Source organism: Catharus ustulatus, chromosome 8 (genome assembly GCF_009819885.2).
Source record: "Catharus ustulatus isolate bCatUst1 chromosome 8, bCatUst1.pri.v2, whole genome shotgun sequence".
In the NCBI taxonomy this organism is placed as follows: domain Eukaryota; kingdom Metazoa; phylum Chordata; class Aves; order Passeriformes; family Turdidae; genus Catharus; species Catharus ustulatus.
Genome location: NC_046228.1, coordinates 34,278,891 through 34,302,151, shown reverse-complemented (window position 1 = coordinate 34,302,151; position 23,261 = coordinate 34,278,891). Strand labels below are relative to the sequence as shown.

The window sequence follows — 23,261 nt, the reverse complement described above, 5'->3', positions numbered from 1 at the left end:
CTGAGCCTTTGGATGTTGGAAAGAGAAAGTGCGGAGCCAATCTCTTCCCCACCTCCTTCTTTATTATAATTTCTGATTTTTTTGGCTGCTTTGTAGTGCTCTACTGTTTCATAGTGGGGATTATGATGGAATGATTTGGGAGGAACCTTTAAAGGCCACCTAGTCCAACCTCCTGCCATGGGCAGGAATATCTTCCCCTAGACAGGGTTGCTTAGAGCCTATCCAACCTGACCCTGAATTTCCAGCAGTGGGATATCCACTTCTCTGAGTATCCTGTTCCAGTGTTTCACCTCTCCCTGGAAAAAACCCTTCCTTACACCATCATCCCTTGTCCTATTGCAACAGGTCCTGCTGAAAAGCTTGTTCCATCTTTCCCTTCAAGCACTGGGCAAGAGAGAGGAAGATGTTTAATGGTCCCTCTGAGGTCATGCTGAAAGCTGTGGCTGTCCCACAGAGCCCAGGGGTGCAGCCTTACCGAAAATTCGTAGCGAGGAATGGTCTCGAAATCCAGCGGCACGGCCACGCGGACACGGATGTCCGCTTTCCCCTGGATGGAGGTCGGCGAGATGATGAAGTGGTTGGAGTTGTTGCCCACCAGGTAAACCTCGAAAACGCTGTTGGGACCCTGGGAAGGGAAGGAGCAAGGCTGGTGTTTTATTGACAAACTCCAGTGCACGTGAAAGGAGTGGGGATGCATCCCTGGGACGGCCCCGCGCAGCACACAGAGGGAAAATCCCTTTGCTGGTGGAAGGGTCACACACCACACAGGGTGCCACACGCTGGGATTTCCCTGCCTCAGGCTGGGGGCACAGTGTGGGTGCCTCTCCTGTGCAGAAGGCTTCTCCCAGTAAGGCAGCTCAAACTGGGAACTGGAAAAACTCTTCCTCTCCCTAGACCCGGCCACCCCGGTGCTTTCGGAGCCTTGCTGTGAGCACGGCCCAGCAGAGCACATGAAAAGCAAGCTGAGAAGCTGCCAGAGATGAATTTCCAATTTTCCCTGAGTGACCTGCCTCCTATCAGAAAAAGTGGCCAATTAAATGCACGAGGGGGCACTAATAGCGAAAGCTGCCTCAGTGTGACCGCCGAGAGCGGGTGACAGGAGCAGGATGTGTGCCTTGCCCTTCTCCCGCACACCTCCGTGCAATCCATGGAGCTGGGGGCACGCTGAGCATCTCCCAGTGGAGCCCCAGAGCAGGAGCAAGGCCTGAGGACACCCACAGAACCACACAAGGGCACCCAGAGCCTCAGGAGCCCAGCAGTGCTCTGCTGGTGGGCAGTGGAGCATCTCAGGGCAGAAATTTCATGCTGATTCCACAAGCTGTTTCAGTGCCCAGCGAGGAAGGGAGGGATGTTCTGCATCCCAGACACACCCCAGACACACCCCAGGGAGGAAGGGAGGGAGCAGAGGATACAGAGAATGGCAGAAGGAAGCATTACTTCCCAAGCTACTTTGTCCCTGTAGTCCCCTATCCTCAGGATGTGGATTTACACCAAATGACCACTTCCCACCAGTGACAAAAAGCCACTTCATTGAGGAATTTCCTCTCAGGATCTCTCCCAGGGCCTGCACCCTCCCTGCAGTACTCGAGTGCACCTTTTGTGGCAGCGAGATGTGAGGGATTTTCTTGGAAGCCAGAGAAGGGTGAGTTTGTTGGGGGCACGAGATAAAAGTTGAGACATCAAAAGAAATCCAAGTATTTGCAGGAAGAGAGCTGGCTGGATTAATTCCCTTCTAGTTGGGGAAGGAGATCAGCTCCAGATACCCACTATCCCTAATTATCAGCCCCTTGAGTGCCTCAGATTCCCCACGTGAGGTCTGGAGAAGGGGGATACAGCTGCCTCTGGGGAAGGCTGCTGCAAGTTGCCATTTATATATTTATTCAGCTATTTATTTTTTTTGCCTCAGCCCCCATGCTGCTTTCCTTGCTCCTGGTTCCCGGAGCTTGCGAGCCCCCTGCGGATGCCTGAAAGCAAATCTGAATATTCAAATTGTTATCAGCTGCCCAGCAGAAGGGCCTGGCTAAGCCCAGCTCACAGCAAGGACCCCCCACTCCAGAGGAAGCCACAGGGAGCTGCTTACATTCCCCTCACCCCTTCCTACCTGCTCCTGCCACCCAGAGCAAACAACGGATTGGAAATGTGGCTGGGAAGAGGAAAAACAAGATTTGCATCCCTGGGCTCTCAAAGGTCCTGGTGTGCAGCAGTCACAGCCCAGGATGAGGATGAGGATGTTTTCAGTGACCTCCTTCACAAGCTCATTTCCCTCTCCATCCCCTGCCCTCCCAGCTCCTGCACAGCTCCATTTTTTTCCCCACCACTGCAAACAAACCGAGTGCTCTGCCTTCCTCTAGAGCCACAAATTAAGGAGCAGCCTGCCAAAGCTCAGCAACCCTACAATAATAAACCTGTCTCCTTCTGAAACGAATTGACCCATAAAAAACAGGTTTTGGAGGGAAGTTTGCTATCGCCCGACACTGGGGTGCAGCCACAGATTTTCCAGCTCCTCTCGTCCTATGCCAGCACTCGGGGCTTGGGATGTGGCTCAAGGCCCCCTGCCTCTGAAGCTGCAGGTGAGCCCCCTTCATGCACCTGGATGTGTCATGGACAAAAATCTGCTCTCCCGACTTGCAATCCACACTCCCGTGGCAGAATCAAGGATCAGGAAGAAGACCACAAAGAAGAATCACCAAGAATCAGGAAATCCCGTCTCCCATCAGGAGGCTGGGGCAGCCACATCAGCTGTTTCATCTGGGACTGAGCATGGATCATGGTTTTTATGGCTGCTTTTTCACCCACTGTCACCTGCTGGCTCCATCCATCACTGATGCTCCCACTCAGCCCCTTTCTCATTCACCCTGAAATTCCTTCAGCACACCCAGAAATGCTTCAGGAATTATTCCGCCTTCCAGCAGTCACAGCAAAGATTTGGCATCACTTACCAATGGCTACACAAGCAAACAAAGTCAAAAATAAAATAATCCAAATCCCCAGACAAGCAGACAACCCTTCCTCAACCACACCATTCCCTGAGGTGCATGGGCAGGTTGATTTCCTGCAATCACTTCAAGCATAAAGTGAAGTAGACTTGGGAAAAGCAGCCTGGGAATCCTCTGGTTTTGTCCTTTTCATGCTGCCTCAGTACAGGTTTGCCTTTGGGTCCCTCAGTGCAATTTGCTTTTCCAAAATGGAGAGCCCTGCCTTCCTGAAGCACAAAATCCAGCTTTCCTCCCAGACACTTTCTAGGCACTTTCTGGGCTATTACCTACAGCAAGCTACAGAAGATTTAATATTCCTCATTCTGGGAATTCTACAAAGAAAGAGCTGAGAGTTTGGGAGGGGAGGTGAAGGAAGGGGAAAGAAGAAGTTGGAGTTTTTTGAAAGCAATTAGTGCCTTTTTGTAGGACTTGGATAACTTGGCTCTAGTGAGTCAGACAGAAACGGTCCTTAATCCCTCGTCTGGAAACACAAGGCATGAAGGGGGCTATTCCCTGCACCCATTTCAAAAGTTTAACTCAGAACAGCCTCTCTGGATGTTGCCTGCCTCTCTTCCAGTGCCCAGCCAGCTTGGGATGCCAGCACCCCCCTCCCACCCATGCCAATAACCCTTTCAAAAACCTTTTTAATAACCTTTCAAAGGCTCACTGGGCACTGTGATGTCCCCTGCATGCCTAAGGAACTCACTGGGCTGGCAGGCAATGCAGGATGCCTGGAGCAAAATGCTCTCCAACCCTTCTAATCCTCCTCCCCACGCTGGCAGCCCTATTCTCCCATCTTTTTGTCCACCCTGAGTGTCAGTCCCTGCCTGTTCCCTCCCTCCTGGAGGAGTTTTCTCCTTCCCCGCTCTCCCCAGGTTATCTGCTGAATTCCACACACGCCTGCACAGACGGGATCAATCCGAGGCTGCCTCGCCTTCAGCTTATCTCTGCTCCAAATGATTGATTTTCCCTCTTTAAGGGTAATTTGCTGGTGAATTCCATGTATTGCAAAAACCCCTGTGAAATCTAATTCAGCCCGACTGGCAGCTGGCACTTTTGGGAGAGAATACTCGTGTGCCGTCAATTCCCCCTTTACAGTTTCTTGCCATGTAGATCATATTTATAGTGCTTGTGCCTGTCATATGCATATATATATGCTCTGGATGAATCATATATTGCCACCTGCACATGCATGGGCACACAGGATATGCTGGTGGGGGTCTCTGGTGGAACAAAGAGAGTGTATCCCCACACCCCAGATTTCCCTTATTTTAAATTCCCCATTTGCCTCCCTCGATATGCTTTTTTAGAGAATTGCTTCCAAATGATTTTAAAATGTCAGGCCATGATAGTGGTGCTTCAGACAGCTTCTGCCCTTTTCTTCCTCTTCACTCAACTGTGTAGAGGAAAATCAAGTGGAAGCCACTTTGGGAGAGCTGGTTTCCCTGCTGCTTCCCTGCATCCGTGGATCTTGGAGCCACAGGAAATGGGGAATGCCCCAAAGCATGCCCTGCTCCTTTTCTTGCCTTCTCTCTGTGATCCTGTATGGAGCCACCAGGTACAGAACACTAGCATATCCAAAAAGGACATCCATGTACTCCCCAAATCAGCAGATGAGCCCTCTGAATTAGCACCAACACGTTCCACAGCTCAGGGCTCTTGCTCTCAACCTGGAAACAAACCCTGCTGTAAAAGCAGATAAGTCAATGCTTTCATCTTCTGCCTCACACGCAGGATTTATTCCCCCCTGCTGAACCACCACAATGGGAATGAGAGGAGAACCCAGCCACAGCCTGGACGTGTTCAGTTCAGTACAGGCTCAGTCTAAACACTGGGAAACCTCAATGGGTTTTCATAAACAGCTCCTGAAAGGCTTGGGAAAGCTGTTCAGGGGTCTGCTCTCTGTCTGGCAGGGAGAGAAACTCAGCTGCACTACAATTAATGATTCTTCCTTGGCTCACAGAATCCAAGAATGGTTTGGGTTGGAAGGGATGGTAAAGCTCAGCTCATTCCAATCCCATACCCTGGGGTTGGACACCTTCCACAAAACAGGCTGCTCAGATCTAAAACCCTGTGCAAAGATTTCTCTTTCAGTAAGTCCTGGAGAATGCAGACAGGAAAAGCAGCACACCTGGCTGAAAACCTCTTGGCTGCACCCCAAACCCATGTGTGGGGCTCAACACGTTTGCAGCCCTCTTGAGGAGCTCCCCATCCCACCCTGCAGGACCATGGCCACGTTTGGGGGTGAGAGCTGAGAGTTTGCAGGGCTGGACCTCAAGGAAAGGCTTCTCCTTAGAGACACTCTCTTGGGAGCCTTGTCTGGGAGGTTAATGCCAGCTCAGCTGCAGAATGGCACTCAGAGCACAGAGGGAAATCCAAGCACAGGCTTTCAAGTGTGGTCTTGTGTGCCTGGGAAAAGCAGTTTGAAGTGCTGTGCTGAATCGTTTAATCTGACTCCTTCCAAAAGCCCTCATTTCAGTTTGTGCAAAACACACCAGAAGAAAGAGAGAAAGAAAGGCCGAAAACCCCACGGTTCAAAAAAGGGTTTTGTGTGGGCCTGGTTTGGAAAAGCCTTGTTTAACAGCCTTGGCAGCCCACACGGTGGTGTTAAAGGCCAGACCCATGTGACAGCCCAGCTCTACAAAGGCACAAAGACAGGGAGGGTCCCAAAACCACCCAGACCCACAGGACCCCTGTATGGGGTAAAGTCCAGGCATCCAGCAGCAGGACCCCAGCAAGCTGGAGGGCTAAAGGAGCAGTGCCTGGATTTTCCAGGCTGGGTGGCCTGGCTCAGCAAATCAAGCAATAAACCAAAGTGACTCTCCCAGGGCTTTGTGACATAAGTTGGGAGGCAGGAGACAAACTCAAGCAAAGCGAACTTCCCAAAGACTTCGGCTTTGATTTCCCATGTCTCAACCCATCTGCTCTCATTTATTCCTCTCTCTGCTTTCCCTGGAGATGTGCATGATTCTCTTCTTGTTTCCCTCTGCCCCTTACACAAATGAGTCGTGTCATCTCCAGCATGAAGCCAGTGCTGGCAGAACAGCTTCTGTCAGCTCAATCACATCCCTGCCTGCAGACCTCGGTCTTTGCCAGCACCCCCTGCATCCAGGGAGAGCCAAAACCCCTCTGCCACCTCAGCTACCCCAAATCCAGATGGTTTGGAAAACCCTCACAGCTCTCACGGGGTGCTTGAGCATCCCAGATATCGCTGGCAGGCAGCTATCCAACCTTTCTGTAGTTTTTTTCACTGAAAGTTGGTGGGTCTTCAGAGCTCTGCAAACACTTCTCTGGGAAGCAGTGCCGGCTGCAGGTGCAGCCCTACCTCTAGTTCAAACATATATTTTTCACAAGCTGGGCATCTTCTCCCTTTTTTTTTTTTTTTTCCTTCCCCCAAAGTGCCACCTTGACAGTTAACCCAGTTGCAAGCAAGAGGAAATAAGGAAGATCCATCACAGGATAATGCAGAAATAAAAAGCAACCAATTGCTTATAACTTTCCTCCCTCCAGATATTCCAAGAATCAGCTCTCCTCTGCTTCTTATCAGTGAAAATAGTGCCATGGTCAAAGCAATCTGTGCTAATATGATGGTCTCTGAAGATGTGTACAGTAAAACTCCTTCAGACTCCCTTAGCGTGAGAGATCCTCTCTCAGCAGTTTTAAAAATCTCAGCCAATTCTTTTGGGGAAATCTCAGGAAGTTAAAGAAATACATCAAAAGAACAGCATCTATTTTTTGCTGGTGCGATGGGGAAGGCAAGGCTATTTTTTATTCTCCCATTTTAAAATTAGCAAGGCTGAAAAGTGAATTTTTGAATGGGAGTCACTCCAGCAAAATGAGCTTTTAAGCAGAAATAATGACAGATCTTTCATCCTGGTGGCACAAACAGAAGTGTTACAATGCCCTTCAAGAATGGATCTGCTGACATCTCTCAGCAAGCACGACAGCAGCTCTATTCAGAAACTATCCTAAGCATCTGTCATATCCATATCTTCTTTATTAGCAATTGACATTTTCAAGAAAAAACAGTCTCTTTATCTGGTTAATAGCTCATCTGCACCTCTTCAGGCTGAACTCATAACTCCTGGATGGTGACACCATGTCACCAGTAGGTTATTAGTTCTGTGTCATAATCACTTCAGACAGAAAAAAATGGGATTTCTGGGTGGTTTGACGAGATGGGGGTGAACTCCACCCACAGCTAGGGAATAACAAATCCATCTTCTCAGCCAGAAAAGGCAACTTTAAAAATGCACATTTTAACTGACCCACCAGGATTTTGGGGGCTGGGGAGGATGTTTTGTTTCCCATTACCTGAGGCATCAGGAAAACATCCTGATGTTGTTTTGTCACCATGCTGGATGGAGTCTGATCCACCTGGTCTAGTGGAAGCTGTCCCTGCCCGTGGCAAGGGGGTTGGAAGGAGATGATCTTTCAACCCAGCCCACTCTGTGATGCCATTTATTCTGAGCAACCCTCTCCCCTCATGTCCTGCTCAGCCTGGAGAAGAACGGGAACAGCAGGAGCCTGCAGGCAGAGCCTTTTCCAGCGGTTTTGGACAGCTCACCATGAGGTGTCAGCACTAGTTTGGAGCAGACACCCGGCAGCGTGGCGGGTCTGGGGGGGACCAGCACGCAGGAGCAGCCAGACGTGAACTGCACAAGTCAAATAATCAGAGTAATTGAAGGCTGGGAGCCCAAGGCTGGAAAAAAAACAGGCTGCAATCCCAAACACGGCACACAGACAAATAGGAGCTCCACTGACACGTGGGAGGAACAAGCCTCCCGTGCTCCTGGCTTGTTTGCAGTGATGAACTGGTGTCCCAGTCCTCCCCACTCCGAGGGGCATCTCCTGCCTCCTCCCTGCCAGCAGCAGCACCCCTCCCTCCTGGCACTGAGAGCTTGGGTCCCCTGTGCTCCCTGTCCCTGGCAGGTCCCCAGGGGAGCCCAGAAAGAAAACTCCTCCTTGGCTAACCCAGACTGGCAAGGCTCTGTCTGATGAGGGCCCTCAGAAGCAGGCAGGGATCAGCCTCCCAGACCTATTTTCCTATTTCCTAAAATCCTATTTTCTGGCTCTCAGGGGCTGTGCAATCCTGACTGCATCAGTGCCTGCATACTGGGGAGGGGAACTGGACTTGGGGTACACAGCAAACAGCGCAGCAGAAAAGCTGAAAAAGTGGAAGTTGGGACAGCACTGTGCACTCCATCACAGGCACCGCAGCGACTTCTCCCCTGCTCACCCCAAAACCAAAGGAGGGAGAGGATAGCTCACCTCATCCTTGTCCTGCACCTGGATGAAGAGGGGAAGGGCAAAGCCCACCTGGGCCAGCTCGGGGATGGCCACACTGTACTCGGAGCTGTTGAACTCGGGCGCGTTGTCGTTGACGTCGATGACCAGGATGTTGAAGGTGGTGGTGACGCTGGCATTGGACGGGGTGCGGTCGTCGTTCAGCTCTGTCCCCTGCAAGGGCAGACAACAGGGCACAGAGGGAAAACGTTCTTTATCCTCCAGAAAGAATGAATCTAAAGGAAGCGTGCATGGTGTGGTGAGAGACCCTTGCGGCTTTCTCTTGCTCCTCTTTGCCACGGAAGGGTGCCCAGTTGTCTCTGCCATTGTTCCAGCAACACATAGCTCTCCCATCACTCATGTTTTGGTCCCAAAACACTCTCAAAAACCTTCCTAGGGGTTTAACATTTCCCTTAGGATGGCTGTAACCAAGTTCTTCCTTGCCTCTGTCATGCAACAGGTTGGCAGGATCCAGAGTCACACAAGAACAAGTGGGAGATTTCCCTGCTAAGCATTTAAATAGAAAACAACAAAAAAAAAATCCCTTGTGAGATGTAAGGGACAATACAAAATAAGGGAAGGAACAACAGGGCAAAAAGCACTGCTGCTCTCTCCTCTGCCACCCCTGATGTGATACTGGGAGCTGCCACTGAACCACACAGTATGCTGAAAAACACAGGGATGGAAAACTAGGGCGCCAGAAGAAAAGAAGGCTTAGACCTCAAAATAGGTTTGGCAACACGTGCCTAAATACAGAGCTGAGTCATGAATCCACACCTCCGTCTCAAGAAGGACTTTAATTCTGCCTTCCCAAAAGGAGAGAGTGCAGATTTTAATGCCAGAGAAGCAAGGCTCATGAAACAGCCTGTTCAAGCTGTCCCTCCTCTTGTCCTCTGGATAATCTTGCTTTGCTGTGGGCATGGAAAAGCAGCGCTATCACGACCCACATGGCTCATTGCTATTCACTGCTTCTGCACACAACAGCAGAACAGGCTGATCCCAGCGAGGAGCAACCCAGCTGTATTTTCACTGTGTGCTCCAGGATGAGAGCAGCAGGGAACATTTTGGGTCCTGGGGATGCGGGATGTGGAGAGCTGGCATTCGTGAGAGAAGCGAAGTTTGTGGGGAGAGGACATGGAAATCTATCAGATCAACAGAACATTGGTTGGAACTCCATTGGCAAGCAGGGAGGGAAAAACAGGCAAGTTTTCAGGCTCTCAAACCTTTCCAAGATTAACCAGATATTTTTGTCCCTATTAAAACCAGACAATCCTCCCTCTCCTGCTTTTTGAAACTACAAAAGTCTGAACGAAGAGATACCAACGATGGGTGAGAAATCTCTTCCTTACACACAACAAAGCCCCACGGTATGAGCTGTGTCTGGGGCCTAGATGGGTGATTTCTTGTCCCTCTGCCCCCCTCCAAGGAAGCATCACACTTGCCAAAACAAGGAGGTGATGTGCTGCCTGCCTCCCTCCCCCCCAATCAATGACCCTTCCTACTCTGCTGATTTTTCCCCACCCTGGCCCAGCAGAATCTATACTTCTAAATGTGTTTCCAACCAGCTGCCCAGCTTGGTATTGATTTTAATTACAGGGCTGTGAGCAGAGCCAGGGAGCTGCTCTCAGGTGGGGCTGGTGGGGCTGGAGAGCCACGCTCCAGTGCCTTTTCTTGACAAGGCAACTTCCAGCATCACTCCCTCCCCGGGCTGGGTAGGTACAGACGATGCCCTGTTACACCACTGCCTGCTGGCAGGACAAAATACTATGTTTATCCAGGGTTTTGGTGGGGAGAAAGAGGGGAAAAAAGGCAAAAGTGGGCACAGTTCAGGTGCCTGAGTATGTGTTATATGCAGCCCTGGGGTATCTGCACGGTGCCAGCAGACACAGCCACAGGCAGGACAGCAAAAACGCCCTCATACTGAGTGAGTCACGTTTTGGGCCACCAGACCCAAAGGGGGCTGTGTTGAACATCTCACTTGGTCAGCACATCATAGCTCTGGGTGCCCAAGAGAACGGCATATGCCAGGTTTGCTGTCTGGAAGGGCAGGATGTGTTCCCCAGCTGGAGCAGGTCCCACCTTCACTGTGAGGATGAATCCAGAGCTGTAGAAGGGATTTTCCCTGTCCAGGGGCCCATTCAGGGTTAAGGCTCCACTGATGTAGTCCAGTGCAAAGATGCTGTTGGTGTTACCTGAGGAAAAAATAACAGGAATGTGAGCACAAGCTGATCCCAAAAAGTGTTGGAGGCAACAGGGAGGGAAGCTGGAGAACACAAGCTCCAAGCAGCGGGCTCTAGGAACCTGGCACACCATTCCAGTGTGCTTTAAAATGTCATGGCTGTAACACTCCTCTCCTCTCACCTGCCCTGGCTTAGGGCTCAAAATGGGGCTCTCCTTCCACAGCCAAAATGCTGGAGGCAGCTGAAGAATTTCAAAAGGTTTTAGTTATTAAAATCTGCAACAGCAAAGCTGAAAGCAGGACCAAATCCAGCTGCTCCCCTCCGAGTGACCACCTGCACTTCCTGAGGTGGGCATGGCCTCTCTCCTAAAATACAGGAGTTAAGGAACACCAGTCCAGGATAATCACAGGGAGGCACAGACGGACTGAGCTCAGGAGGAATTCTCCAATAACAGGCAGTGGTTTAGCTGTGGGGCCTCTTGCCAAAGGGTGCTGAGGGGGATACAAGCCCACATGTATTCAAGAGAGGCTGCAGAGCTTAAAGAAATAAGAAATAATTGCAAGTAATAGAGAAGCCTCACATAGCCCAGGAATTTCTTAGCTGGATGTATTTGAAGCCAGTGAAAGTATCAGCAAAATAGTGTAGGCACTTGCCCTGCTTTTATGCTCTTGCCATATGTGTTGACCCTGTGCAGCTGCCTGGTTTTCCTCTACTGCAGCCAAATTTGGTCCCTGTGCCTGTCCCTACATGGAAGCAACCAGCCAGACAGTGGGCTGCCTCCACAGACCATCCCATCCCATCCCATCCCATCCCATCCCATCCCATCCCATCCCATCCCATCCCATCCCATCCCATCCCATCCCATCCCATCCCATCCCATCCCATCCCATCCCATCCCATCCCATCCCATCCCATCCCACCCTGTCCCCAGCTTGAATCCCCCTCTGGAATTAGACACCCAGAGAGGATTAAGGCAACATGCTCAGGTGTCACGGCCAGCAGACACTAAAAGGACAGTGTCCTGCTCGGGAATGTGCTCGTGGCAGCTCCAGGTGCTCTCCCTGTGAGCCAGACAAAAGCAAGCAGTTGGTGTGTGGAGCCCGGGACACCCGACACCAGCCTGACAGAAAAACAGAGCAGACTGCTGAATTAGTGATGACCAGGGAGGTTATATCCAGCCACCCACACAGCTCCCCTCAGCATCTCAAGGCAGGCAGAAACCCCAGATGCAGACAGGAAACCCTGCAGGTACATTCCAGTCATCCCAGTCAGAAGGAAGTAAAAAATAAATCCTGTCTCCTCAATACATCTCAGCATGGACAAAACACACACAGCATTTGTCATTTCCCTGGGAGGGAGCTGCAAGACAGATCTGCTGCCACGGAAAGTTGTTTCCCATCACTCAGCATCCACCTTGTTCCCTTCCAACCTCTGCTCGATCACAGCTGCACCTTTCTTGGGATGGCCAAAGCCTCCAGGTCCAGCCAGGAGCCACCTGGCCTCCCCTCTCCCCCTAAGTGCCTTTACACCTTTCTCCCCATTGCTCCCCATCTCTCTTCTTCCTGAGCTGAATTCTATCTATTCCTGTCCTTGCTCCTCGCTTCTCTCCTTCCAAAATGCCACACTGACCGCTCACCCGCTTAATGAGCTGATGCCAGGCTACTTAAAATATTAACAACAGCCTTGAGGGTTTTTTTCCTTATCTTTTGCTGCTGTACATGAAGATCTCCAGGCTCCTCCCTCGGACAATTCCCTCCTTTCCACCCTGAGTTCCCATTTTCACGCTGTAATTTATGGCTGACTCCTCTGGAAGCTTCTCCCGATCCCAGCTTTGAAGGACACCCCACGAGATGGATTGGACTGTGCTGGAGGCATTGAAATGCTCCAGGACACCAGGTTGTCGTGGTAAAGTTTATGCCTCGGGGTCACCTGCCCCTAATACAAAGTGTAATAAAACCCAGGAATGATGGAATTCAGTGGAATTAGGTCAATGGGGCAGGAATTTGACTGAACACAGAGCTGTGTTCTGTCTCCTAAAGGTGGTGATGCATTTCATACTTGACCACAGTCACTCTTTGAAGGATGGGCAAATCGGGGACCCAAAGGCCTCCCAGGCTGCACATCAGAGGGTTTTCTCTAGCTCAGCCTCCCCAACACCATCAGATACTCATCCCACGCCCACTGGGGCTTCCTTTCTACTAGCAGAGAATCTCCGGCTTTGCAAATTTGCAGATTTAGGGGAAGAGGTATCTCCAATACCTCTCCAACCACCACTTCCTCACTGCTCTGACCAGAGATCCCTGCTGAAGCACCCACACTGCTGAACAGTGCCCATTTCCCGAGACATCTTCTTTGCCAAAATCTCTCTGATCATCCTCACTTTCTTGAGAACAAGGGAAAAAAAAAATAAGGTGGGGGGAAATTATCCAGTTTTGTCTTTCCTCTCTCTGGAGAGACCAGAGGTACATGCAGGGATGTGGCAGAAATTGAAGGATGGGAAAGGAAAGGCTGAGCAGCAAAATGGGGGGCAGGGAGAAGGAAAATGAGGCAGAAAATGTTTTGAATATCAGAAAGACAGAGGGAATGCAGAGAATGACAACAAGAAAAAAACCCGAGAACTTTGGGACAGCAGAATGAATCCACTTGTGGCAGACTTGCTGCTCCCACCTGACAGGGAAGGCAGGCAGGGTTGGGAGCACTGGGATGGATCACAGGAGCCCATTCAGGGTGTTTTTCCAAGCTCATTGAGGAACGGATGGTAGCATAGGCATCATTTTGGAGAAACACTGCTATAACAAGGGGTTTTATAGATGAGAGCCATAATGTTTAATTGCCCTCAGCCAAGCTCTCAGTTTTAAAAGGCTGTTAAAAGTACTGGCTCAAACCCAGAGAAAGTGGGGGGAGAAAAAGGGAAAAAAAAAGTGGGGGAAAACCAACATCAGTATCTCCTCCTTCCTCCCTATTCCTTTAGCCTGTGAGTGCTGTTCAAATCCCTTGAAGGGAGAGATGCTGCTCTAGTGAGGAGCCACCTGTCAGTCCAGGGCAAGCTGTTTTCCCAGGGCAGGATAATTTTCCCACCCCCTTCCACAGGCTCACGACGGGAAGCCGCCGCTGAACTTGGAGCGGGTGACTTTCATGAGATGTGAAAGGGGAACCCATCACACACCTTGCTCCGGATAATTTATTAATCAAAATGTGCTCCGTCAGGGCTCCTCGGGCACCGAAATAGATGCTGTTGGATGTGGTTCATGGAGTCAGCAACAGACACAGTTATTAGCGTATAAATAGTCCATCAGCTGCCGGTGAGCACCTCGCTGCTCTTCACCTTGAGTTTCTGCCCCCAGGCTGCAGGCAGGGAAGCACTGCCAGGGCAGGGACCTTGCCCCCGTGCTTAAATTCAAAGGCAACAAGTCATTTCCAAAGGAAAACCAGTTATTACAGCCTGAGCTTTCCGGGAAATCGAGGTGATGTATAAAAACAGTGCCCTCTTCTCCCGCTCAGGACTGTGGTTTGCTGCTCCTCTGGGACGATGCAGCTCTCTGGGTTAACAGATCTAAGCCCAAAGCTGTGTGCTAGAGCTCCTTCTCACAAGCCTGCTCTGCAAACAGGCCCTTTTAGTATTTTTCCCAAAGGATTTGTCCATCCTAGCACGACCAGCAGAACTCCTGATCTTGCAGAGCCACAAAAGGAGCTCATGTCAAATGCTCGCTCATTTCCCTTTTTTAGAATGGGATGTAGAGTACAAGGAAATAAAAGGAGGTATTTGTCACCCAGGGTGCAATCCCCCCACCCCAAGTTTCCTGGGAGCTGTGGCCGAGTACCAGAGAGGAGAACAGAACCTGCAGAGTTTCTGCTCTGAGTGTAATTCTTCATATGAAAGGATTCTGAGTCTAGGATCACAACCATCATTCCCCCACGTCATCTAAAATGGGATTTTTGACATAAACCTCACACCTCCAGGCTCCAGAGCTGTCTGAAATTCCTCCATTAAGACCATCTCAGTACCAGCTTTTTTCACTAGGCACAACATGGTCCAGGTTCGTCCCTCTCTGCTGGTTGAAAACATTTAATCCCAGCCTGGTTTGGGTTGGAAAGGACCTTAGGGATCACCCCATTCCAAGTCCCTGCCATGAGCTGGGACACCTTCCATTAGCCCAGGTTGTTCAGCCTTGAAAACGCATTAAATCCCAAAAAGTTCAACAGGAAGTCCCAGAAATTAAACAGAAGGGATGCTTTTGTCTCCTATTTACACATAAAAGGGAATGTATAGTTTTAATTACCGAGGGTCATCCGCTGGGCAACCACCTGCCACAAAAACCATTATCCCAGTCATATCTCTTTTCCAATGACTCCTGCATTGCCAGGGAGCCACATCCAGATGCCAACAGTGTGGAGAAAGGTGGGGAGCAACTGAGCCAAGGAGAGAGGGGCTGTGACTGCAGCCACCATCTCTGCTTTGTGCTGCCTCATCCCCTGGCATTGGCAGGGTGGAGAAGAACAGCATTTGATGGATAGCTCGGAGCAAGGCACTTTTCCACCCATCAGCGTGTCCTCCTACAGAAATGTTCTGCTGTGATGGCTGCCTCTAAATCACACTGGAAGGCCCTCCCAGCAGCAGGAATTTACGAGGGCACCAACGCCCTGGTGGCTCACTGAGAAGCTCCAAGTGGGAAAAAGCTGGAGCGAAGTAGGTAATAGTAAAATGAGCAGGTCCCTGCTTCCAAGGGGACCCCCAATGTCCGGTTAAGGGTTTTAGGGAAGCGGTTTGACTTCTTAATTAAGCCAGGTCAGGCTATGGAGGGGGATGCTGGCAGCTGAGGGCTTGGAGACCTCTTTGGCCACTTGACCTTTCCTCAAGGATTCATGCTGCACTTTCCTAAGGAAGGCAGTGGATGGGAAACATGCTCTGAGAGTTACTGCACTGACTTTTTTACTCATGTAGGTAAACTTATACATATATGATATTTTATTCCTTAGCAGGAAATCCAGAAGGTGGAGAACAATTCTTTTCACTTTTCTAACTCACTCTTCTTTTGCATTGTGCAAATAATGATTTTTAATCCATGTTTCCTCTTGGGATGTACCAGCTTAAGGAAGAGAGGCTTTACCAAAAACTGCATCAGTCTCATAAAACAATCCCTTGGGGGGGCAGGGGGGAGGAGAACCCCACCCTAAGGGTTTGTGAATAGCCCCAAGGACCAAAAGCTCACTCCCCCCTCTCCTGAAGGACTTTCCAAGCCCAGGAAGGACGCACAGATTGCCCTTGTGCAATCTCCCACTGCCCATCCATCACCACACCTGAAATGTGCCAGGCAGGCAGAGACTGACATGCAGGACCCTCTCCCCCGGCTTAACCCTTTGTGCCTGCCCAAGCAGCACAGGTCACCTTCACAGCCTCCTGCCACAAGACTCCTCCTGACTATCCTGGAAATAAATGAAGCCCAAAGTTTGCTGCTAAGCAAGTAACACGTGAGACAATTCTTTTTCCTAGGAAGAGCTCGCAGGCCAAAGTCTCTTCCTGTCTGTTAATTAAATTGTTGTTTAACTCACGCTAAAAATCCTTCCCTGGAAGAGCCAGAGGATTCCCCGTGCCCCAGGCAGTGTGCAGAGGCAGCAAATGTGAAAACACACTGCCGTCTGCAGGGCTGATCCTGCCCAAAACGCCAGGGCCCTCCCGGTTTCTGCCGGGAAAATCAATCTCTGTTAGCCCGGAGAGTTCCCCTAAATGAAAAGCCTTATCTAGAACAGGTCATGTTATACAGCAAGTCACTTGCTTTGCCTGGGAAATGAAAGATGGTGAGGCAGAGTCCCCAGCACAGAGGCTATCTCCATAAATCTGCCAAAAAGGAGCTGTGGATTACTTTGCTGGATTAATTATCTGTCCTTCAAACAGTCCTGACCTCAGCGGCTGAGCGTCTCCAACCTGTCACTGCAGCTGGGGAGGGAGGGCTTTCACACGGCTCTGGCCACAGGAAAAGCAGCAGGAACACCCTTTGGAGCAATGGAAAAGCAGCAGGAACACCCCTTTGAGCCATGGCAGCCCTGGCACTGACCAGCCTGTTGGCACGAAGGGCTTGAATTGTGAGATTTCAATTGGGATTTCTTTTTCAATTGAGCAGTGAGCCTGCTCCTTGTAAAGTGTGAAGTGAAAAAAGCACATTTTCCTGGGGTTAAAACACTCTGATGGGAAGGAAGGGGCAGAAACAACCCAGTGGTTTTCCCCTGTTAGATGTGGAAATGATTCCCAAAGCAGGCAGGACAGGTAGCCAAAGCCATGGCACAGCTACACCAGTGCTCCTCCATCATCTCAGCCTTAACAGCTTTGTAAGCTGGCGGCATAAAGTCAGATCTCAAGTCTTATTTTATGTGGTTATGGTTAATCTTTTAGTTTTATTGTGTTCCTGTCACGGGAGGACCTTGTGCTGGAGATAGCTGTATAAATAAGGGCTGCTGCAGTACATCCCCAGATGTGGCTGCCCCAGGGACAGACCTGAACACGACAGTGACAATTCCAAATTAATTCTTAAACCCCACCTCCGAATCACAGCAACGCTTTAAGCATTAACACCAAAGGTGTGATGAATGGCCAGGTTGTTTCTCAGCTCTCTACTGCTATATAAACCGGCCAAAAAAAAAGCAAAATCAAACCAGCCACATGCTAACTCTGTGCCCAAAAAACTCTGAGAGCCAGGAAAAGGCATCACCCTTTCCTGCAGGGGAATGGGAGCAGCATCACTGGTGCCTCCCCTCCTGGAAGGGAGCTGAAGAGTCAGGTTTAATTACTACTTCCACCAGCCACTTTCACTTTTGCTTATGGTCGGTTTCTAATTTAATTTGCTTCCCCATTCCCATATGTTAGGGTTTTTTTCTTTTTTTCTTTTTTGCAAAATCGCCATAAAAATTTTCCAGCTCAGACACAAAAATCTGCTCGCTGACCTTTACCATCATGATTGAGGATAATGAGAAATTAATTAGGCTTTACCTGCCTGCCAAAAGAAAAAATGGCTTGCCTTGGGTGAGCAGGATTTTGGAAGCGCACTAGATGTCAGTCCTGTGTCTGGACTCTCAGACATCAGAAAGTAACATGAGCTCTGTCCACAGGCTGATCATTCCCATCCAACCCCTTCTCCATAAGACCCTGGTGGGGACAGGAGAAAGGTTCCTGGCCAGCTAGGAAAACACTTCGTAATTCTTGTGTTTGGAGAAAAAAAATATAATAGTGCAAAGTAGCTTCATCACTCTTTTGATCTGTTCTGCTGGATCCTCTGGAAGGAGAGCTGTCCCATCAGGCAAGGGTTAAGCTCTTGCATACACAAGCAGATGCAAGGCTATGTGCTGTGATCTGCCTGCAGGTCTCTCCATGTTCCACCTGGATCTCAGGGCATCCTGATTCCCCTTCCACCTTCCCACTGCCCATCCAGGATGGCCAGGCTGACAGCTATTTTACCATCCTCACTGTAATTCAGCAACCTCTGCAAAATTAGATTGATGTTTCAGTCCAGAAAAAGGTCCCATATCAGGCAGAAGACAGTCCCTGCTGCACCTGGGCCAGCTGATTCTCCAACAATCTGGGTGAATCTCTCCAATAAATTGCAGAGGGAATTAGAGGAATAAATAATCCTCCCATCTTCAAAGGCTGGATACTTGCAGTCAGGATCAGCAGACTTGAAAGTCAGGGTGAAATCACCTTGACCCTTGAGGCTGATTAAAAGAGGGTTTGAAATGGCTGAGCTTTAAGGAAAATAAACTGGGAAATTATTCCTGCACGTGGAGGCAGCACCTGGAACATGTGGCACAGGAGGGAGGGGAGGCCCTGCTGCAGTTTCTTGCTGGGAAGAAGCCCCCCCAAAAGTGATGGAAGGAAGAAGGTTACACCCCACACCCACCAAGCTGGTCCCTCACTCCTGGGTCACCTCGAGCAGTTTGTCTGTCCTCACCAAAGCAGCCTCTGGGAGCATCAAAGTCTGCTGGGGTATGGCAGAGATTGCTGAGCTCAAGGCATCTTAAATTAAACAGTCCCAGCCCCACAAAACTGGCCTTTCCGTAAGGCAGCTGGGTTTTACCTGGAAACACCTTCCCAGCCTTCAGAGCCAGACTGCAAAGGCAGGCTCAATCCACGCGCCTGTCAGAAGGCAGAAAGCCTTTAATTAAGGCTTTCTTTAATTAAGCTTTGTTCTTTAGCTCTGCAGCCTCACAGGTCCAGTCCTTGCATCATAACTTTTGGGAAACACCACAGAAACCACCAGGACCTGTTCAGTCCATACTCAGCCCCATTCCCTCCCAGAACAGAAAATCCTTTCCATGGTGTTGTGTGAAGCTCAGCTGTTTGTGGCTCGTCATTAGAAATGAAAGGTTTCAACGTGAGATATTGCCAAATTTGCTTGGAGCAACCTGCTCTAGGAAGGTGTGGAAGGTGTCCCTGCCCATGGTAGAGTGGTTGGAAAAATCACCTTTAAAGTCACTTCCATTATAAATCATCCTAGCTATTCTCCTCCATGATTTACCAGGGATGGGATGTACAAAGACTGATACCAGAGATATCCCATCCATCCTTCCATCCAACCATTATCCATCCATCATCCATCCATTATCCATCATACATCCAAGACCCATCCTACCATCAATCCATCCATCCATCATCCCTCATCCATCCATCCATCATCTATCCATCCATCCATCCATCCATCATCTATCCATCCATCCATCCATCATCATCCATCCATCCATCCATCCATCCATGCATCATCCATCATCCATCATCCATCCATCCATCATCCATCCATCCATCCATCCATCCATCCATCATCTATCCATCCATCATCCATCATCCATCCATCCATCCATCCATCCATCCATCATCATCCATCCATCCATCCATCCATCCATCCATGCATCATCCATCATCCATCATCCATCCATCCATCATCCATCCATCCATCCATCCATCCATCCATCCATCCATCCATCATCTATCCATCCATCATCCATCATCCATCCATCCATCCATCCATCCATCCATCCATCCATCCATCCATCCATCATCCATTCCATCCATCCATCCATCCATCCATCCATCCATCCATCCATCCATCCATCCATCCATCATCCATTCCATCCATCCATCCATCCATCCATCCATCCATCCATCCATCCATCCATCCATCCATCCATCATCCATCCATCATCTATTCATCCATCCATCCATTATCCATCCATCATCCATCCATCCATCCATCCACCCATCCTCCATCATCTATCCAGCTATCATCCATCATCCATCCATCATCCATCCATCCATCATCCATCCATCATCCATCCATTCCTCATCCATCCCTCCATCCATCCACCAATCATGTATCATCCATCCATTCCTCATCCATCATCCACCATCCATCCATCCATCCATCCATCCATCCATCCATCCATCCATCCATCCATCCAACCATCATCCATCCATCCATCATCCACCATCCATCCATCCATCCATCCATCCATCCATCCATCATCCATCCATCCTCCATCCATCCATCCATCCTTCCATCCATCCATCCATCCATCCATCCATCCATCCATCCATCCATCCTTCCATCCATCCATCCATCCATCCTTCCATCCATCCATCCATCCATCCATCCATCCATCCATCCATCCATCCATCCATCCATCACCCATCCATCATCCCTTCCTCCATCCATCCCTTCCTCCATCCATCCCTCCATCCCCTGTCCCCCAGGACTCACCAGAGACGATGGTGTAGCCGATGCCCCGGGGCCGTCCCTTGTCCTGGTCGATGGCTGTTATCATCCGTACCGTCGTACCCTGGGGAGGGACAGGGGACAGGGGTCACAGCACTGCTGGGGCTCCCAACATGACCTGCACCTCTCACCGTGGGCCAGGTGCTGAGGGATAGCCTGTCCTGGGACATAGCCTGTCCTGGAGAAGCCCCCCTGGCTGCCCTTGGAGCAGTTCAGGCTCACTGCTTCTCACTCTGATGTGTGCAGAATGCACTGTTCCTATAGCCCAGAAGCAAGATCCAGGAGTCCCCCAAAACTGACAAGAAGAACATAGGAGGGCCCCAAAATTCTTGTTTAGCTCTTGAAATAAAAATATCCTGCTCCATAAGTCAACTTCCCCCGCTGCAGTGCAGCGAGCCCCTGTGAATACCAACACATGCACATGCCCGTAATTAATGTAGTGTGAAAAAATTTACAACTCAGCTGTTCTTGTTTTCATTGGCTTATTAACAGCGGGGAAAGCAGCAAATTTTTTAATTTTTTTTTTTCCCCTCAAAGGAAATGTCAGTAGAGGCGTTTGCATATCTAACGAGGGAGCAGAGCTCGTGCTCGCCCCCCAATCCATCACTTGAAGGCCAAAGGGAAAGCTGTGGCAGAAACATCACCGGTGGAAAGCAGGGACTCTCCTTCTTCCCTGGCTTCCAGATCTGTGTCCCTGTGTGCTCAATGCCTCTGCTGGCCATAAAGAAAGCTCCCAGGGCCAGGCAGGCTGCTGCTTCCCTGATCTCTGAGGGCATTTCAATGGACTCCTTAAGTAAATCCATGTTATTAACTGAGAACATTAGCCATAAATCCCAGGTCACTGGCCTCTGAGCAGTGCTCGGCTGGTGAGGCTCAGCAGCCACCCGGAGAGCCTCTAAATTACTGACAATAACTGTGCTTTCCCAAGAGCACAGGGAGAGAAAAAATATCACACAAATGGGGAAGGAGCAGGTGGGAAAGCAGGAACGGGGGACATGGAAAGGAGGGCAGGGTAAAGGGAAGGGGTAAAAAAAGGGTGATGCATTTCAGTGTGCTCTGTCCCAGCATAGTTTTGCTTAAATTATAATGTATTACACTTCATACTCTCTCTCTCTATATATATATTTAATTGTATTACATACTATAAATTGTGCATATTAAGTGCTCTATTATACATTACACTGACATTCAGCAGACTCAAACTCGATACAATCTTTAATCTCCCATCCCCACGGGACAGATAAGAGCCCCCTCCCCTCCCTGGCACAGCTGGAGCTCCCCAGTGGAAGGGGCAGAGGGTGAAGGCACCAGGTCTGTGTGACAGCTCATGTCACACCAGGTATGACTGACACAGAATGGGAATTGCCTCCTGCAGAGGGAAGGCTGGGGAATAGCAATGGGGAACAGCTTTATCTGCGGGACAGGCCCCTCCTGGAGCAGCCAAGGGGAAGGGCTGGAGGGAGAGATAAAAGGATGAGCAGGGATGTGGCAGCAGGGAAAGTTTGGGAGGGGTGGAGAGGGAATCTCACTCGGATATCTCGGCAGCACGTGCCATAGAGATGCCCACAGGAAAGAAATTATCCAGAGTTTTGATCACTGGGATCACGAGGGACCATGCTGAGGTTCACCCTCTGCCCTTGGCAGGCCTGTGATGATGATTTCATGCTGCTGGGTTTTGGCATTTTGGCACTGGGGCTCCCCCTGTTTCTCCTTGCAGCATCCTGTGTTTCTCCCCCTGCACCACAAGCACCTCCTGGAATGAGCCGCATTCCACCAGTGTCCAGGAAACATTTTGGAGTGCTGCTGGGCTCCCTGCCACCCATCCTTCACATCCCACCTGGTTTCCATCCTTCCTGACAGGTCCTCCACAAGACTCTTCCAATTCCCATGGGTGATCCCTTCCTGAGCATCCACAGTGTCTGGGAGCAAACTTGAGCCTTCCTGGAGAAGTGGCACAGGGCACAATCTGTGGCAAGACCCTGCAGCTCAGAAACTCCCAAAAGATCCCTGAATTTTCTTTTAAAACAAGTCACACCTTGCCCTCCTGCTGCAGACAGCAGTGGCTGGTGGGCACAGAGAGAAGAGAATAACTCTTCCCTCCCTGGGGGAGGAGGAAGAAGGTTTAGAAAAGTAATAATCTGGGAAAGCCTGTGCTTAAAAAAAGGCAAAGAAAATAGAGAATGGCACATTATCCAAACAAAATCTGAGGGTTTTTTGAAGAGGGGCAGGGGTAAATCAATCCTTTTTTAATAAAACCCTGAGCTTTTAATAAAGTGTTCACACTGATGGGCTGGAAATATTGTAAGAAAGAATTAACTCGGCGCTATTGAGACTCTAGGGCAAAACCAGCACTGATTCTACATTATTTCTTCAACTCAAGGAGTTTCTAAGGAGGAGGGGGGATGGTGCAGAAAAATTAAAACAGTTTTAATGATGTTTGACATGTATCTGTACCATTCTGCTGCAAGGCAAGATGGCTGCTGGGGGTTTGGCCCCACTCCTGGCTCCCTGTGGGATGCAGCACACCTTCACAGCTCTCAGCTCATCTCCTGGAGAGTGGGTTCCTCCTCCTGCACCCCCAAAGTGCAGCTGCAGCACTGCCTGCACCAGGCAGCTGCTGGGGTGCAGGACAGGGGCTCAGCAGCAGCTCTGCTGGGGAATTGGCCCTTCTCCTCCAGACCACAATCATTTAGGTTGGAAAAGGAATCACAGAATCATTTGGGTTGGAAAACCCTCCTGAGATCATCTGCCCAGGCCCCCACTAACCCATGTCCACATCCACATCTTTTAAATCCCTCCAGGCATGGTGATCCCACTGGCAACCTGTGCCAGTGCTTGGACAACCCTTCCTTTCCACAACATTCAACATCAACCCCGCCACCCAGTCTCCCAAAAACACCCAGACACCCAAGAACCCTCCTGAGGATGAAAAACACGCCTGGAGCTTTGCCACAGCTGCAGGCGCGCTCGGGTGCCCTAGGAGAGATGTCTGAGCCATGCTGGGATGATAAACAACATCAAGAAAGAAGACACAACACCTCCAGGGACAGCAGAGTGTCTCTCCC

General features: G+C 50.0%; 1 protein-coding gene across 6 annotated transcripts in view; it reads right to left on the bottom strand.

Annotated features, from left to right (window-relative positions):
* CDH23 (cadherin related 23) overlaps positions 1–23,261 on the bottom strand; it is a 169,364-nt gene that overhangs the window by 73,171 nt on the left and 72,932 nt on the right. For all 6 annotated transcript variants that reach the window (XM_033065501.1, XM_033065504.1, XM_033065502.1 and 3 more), the window contains exons 9-12: positions 20,182–20,260; positions 10,341–10,453; positions 8,247–8,435; positions 476–625 (exon numbers count right to left, since the gene is read on the bottom strand). In XM_033065501.1, the coding sequence (XP_032921392.1) occupies positions 476–625; positions 8,247–8,435; positions 10,341–10,453; positions 20,182–20,260 (531 nt within the window). The remainder of the gene's footprint in view (positions 1–475; positions 626–8,246; positions 8,436–10,340; positions 10,454–20,181; positions 20,261–23,261) is intronic.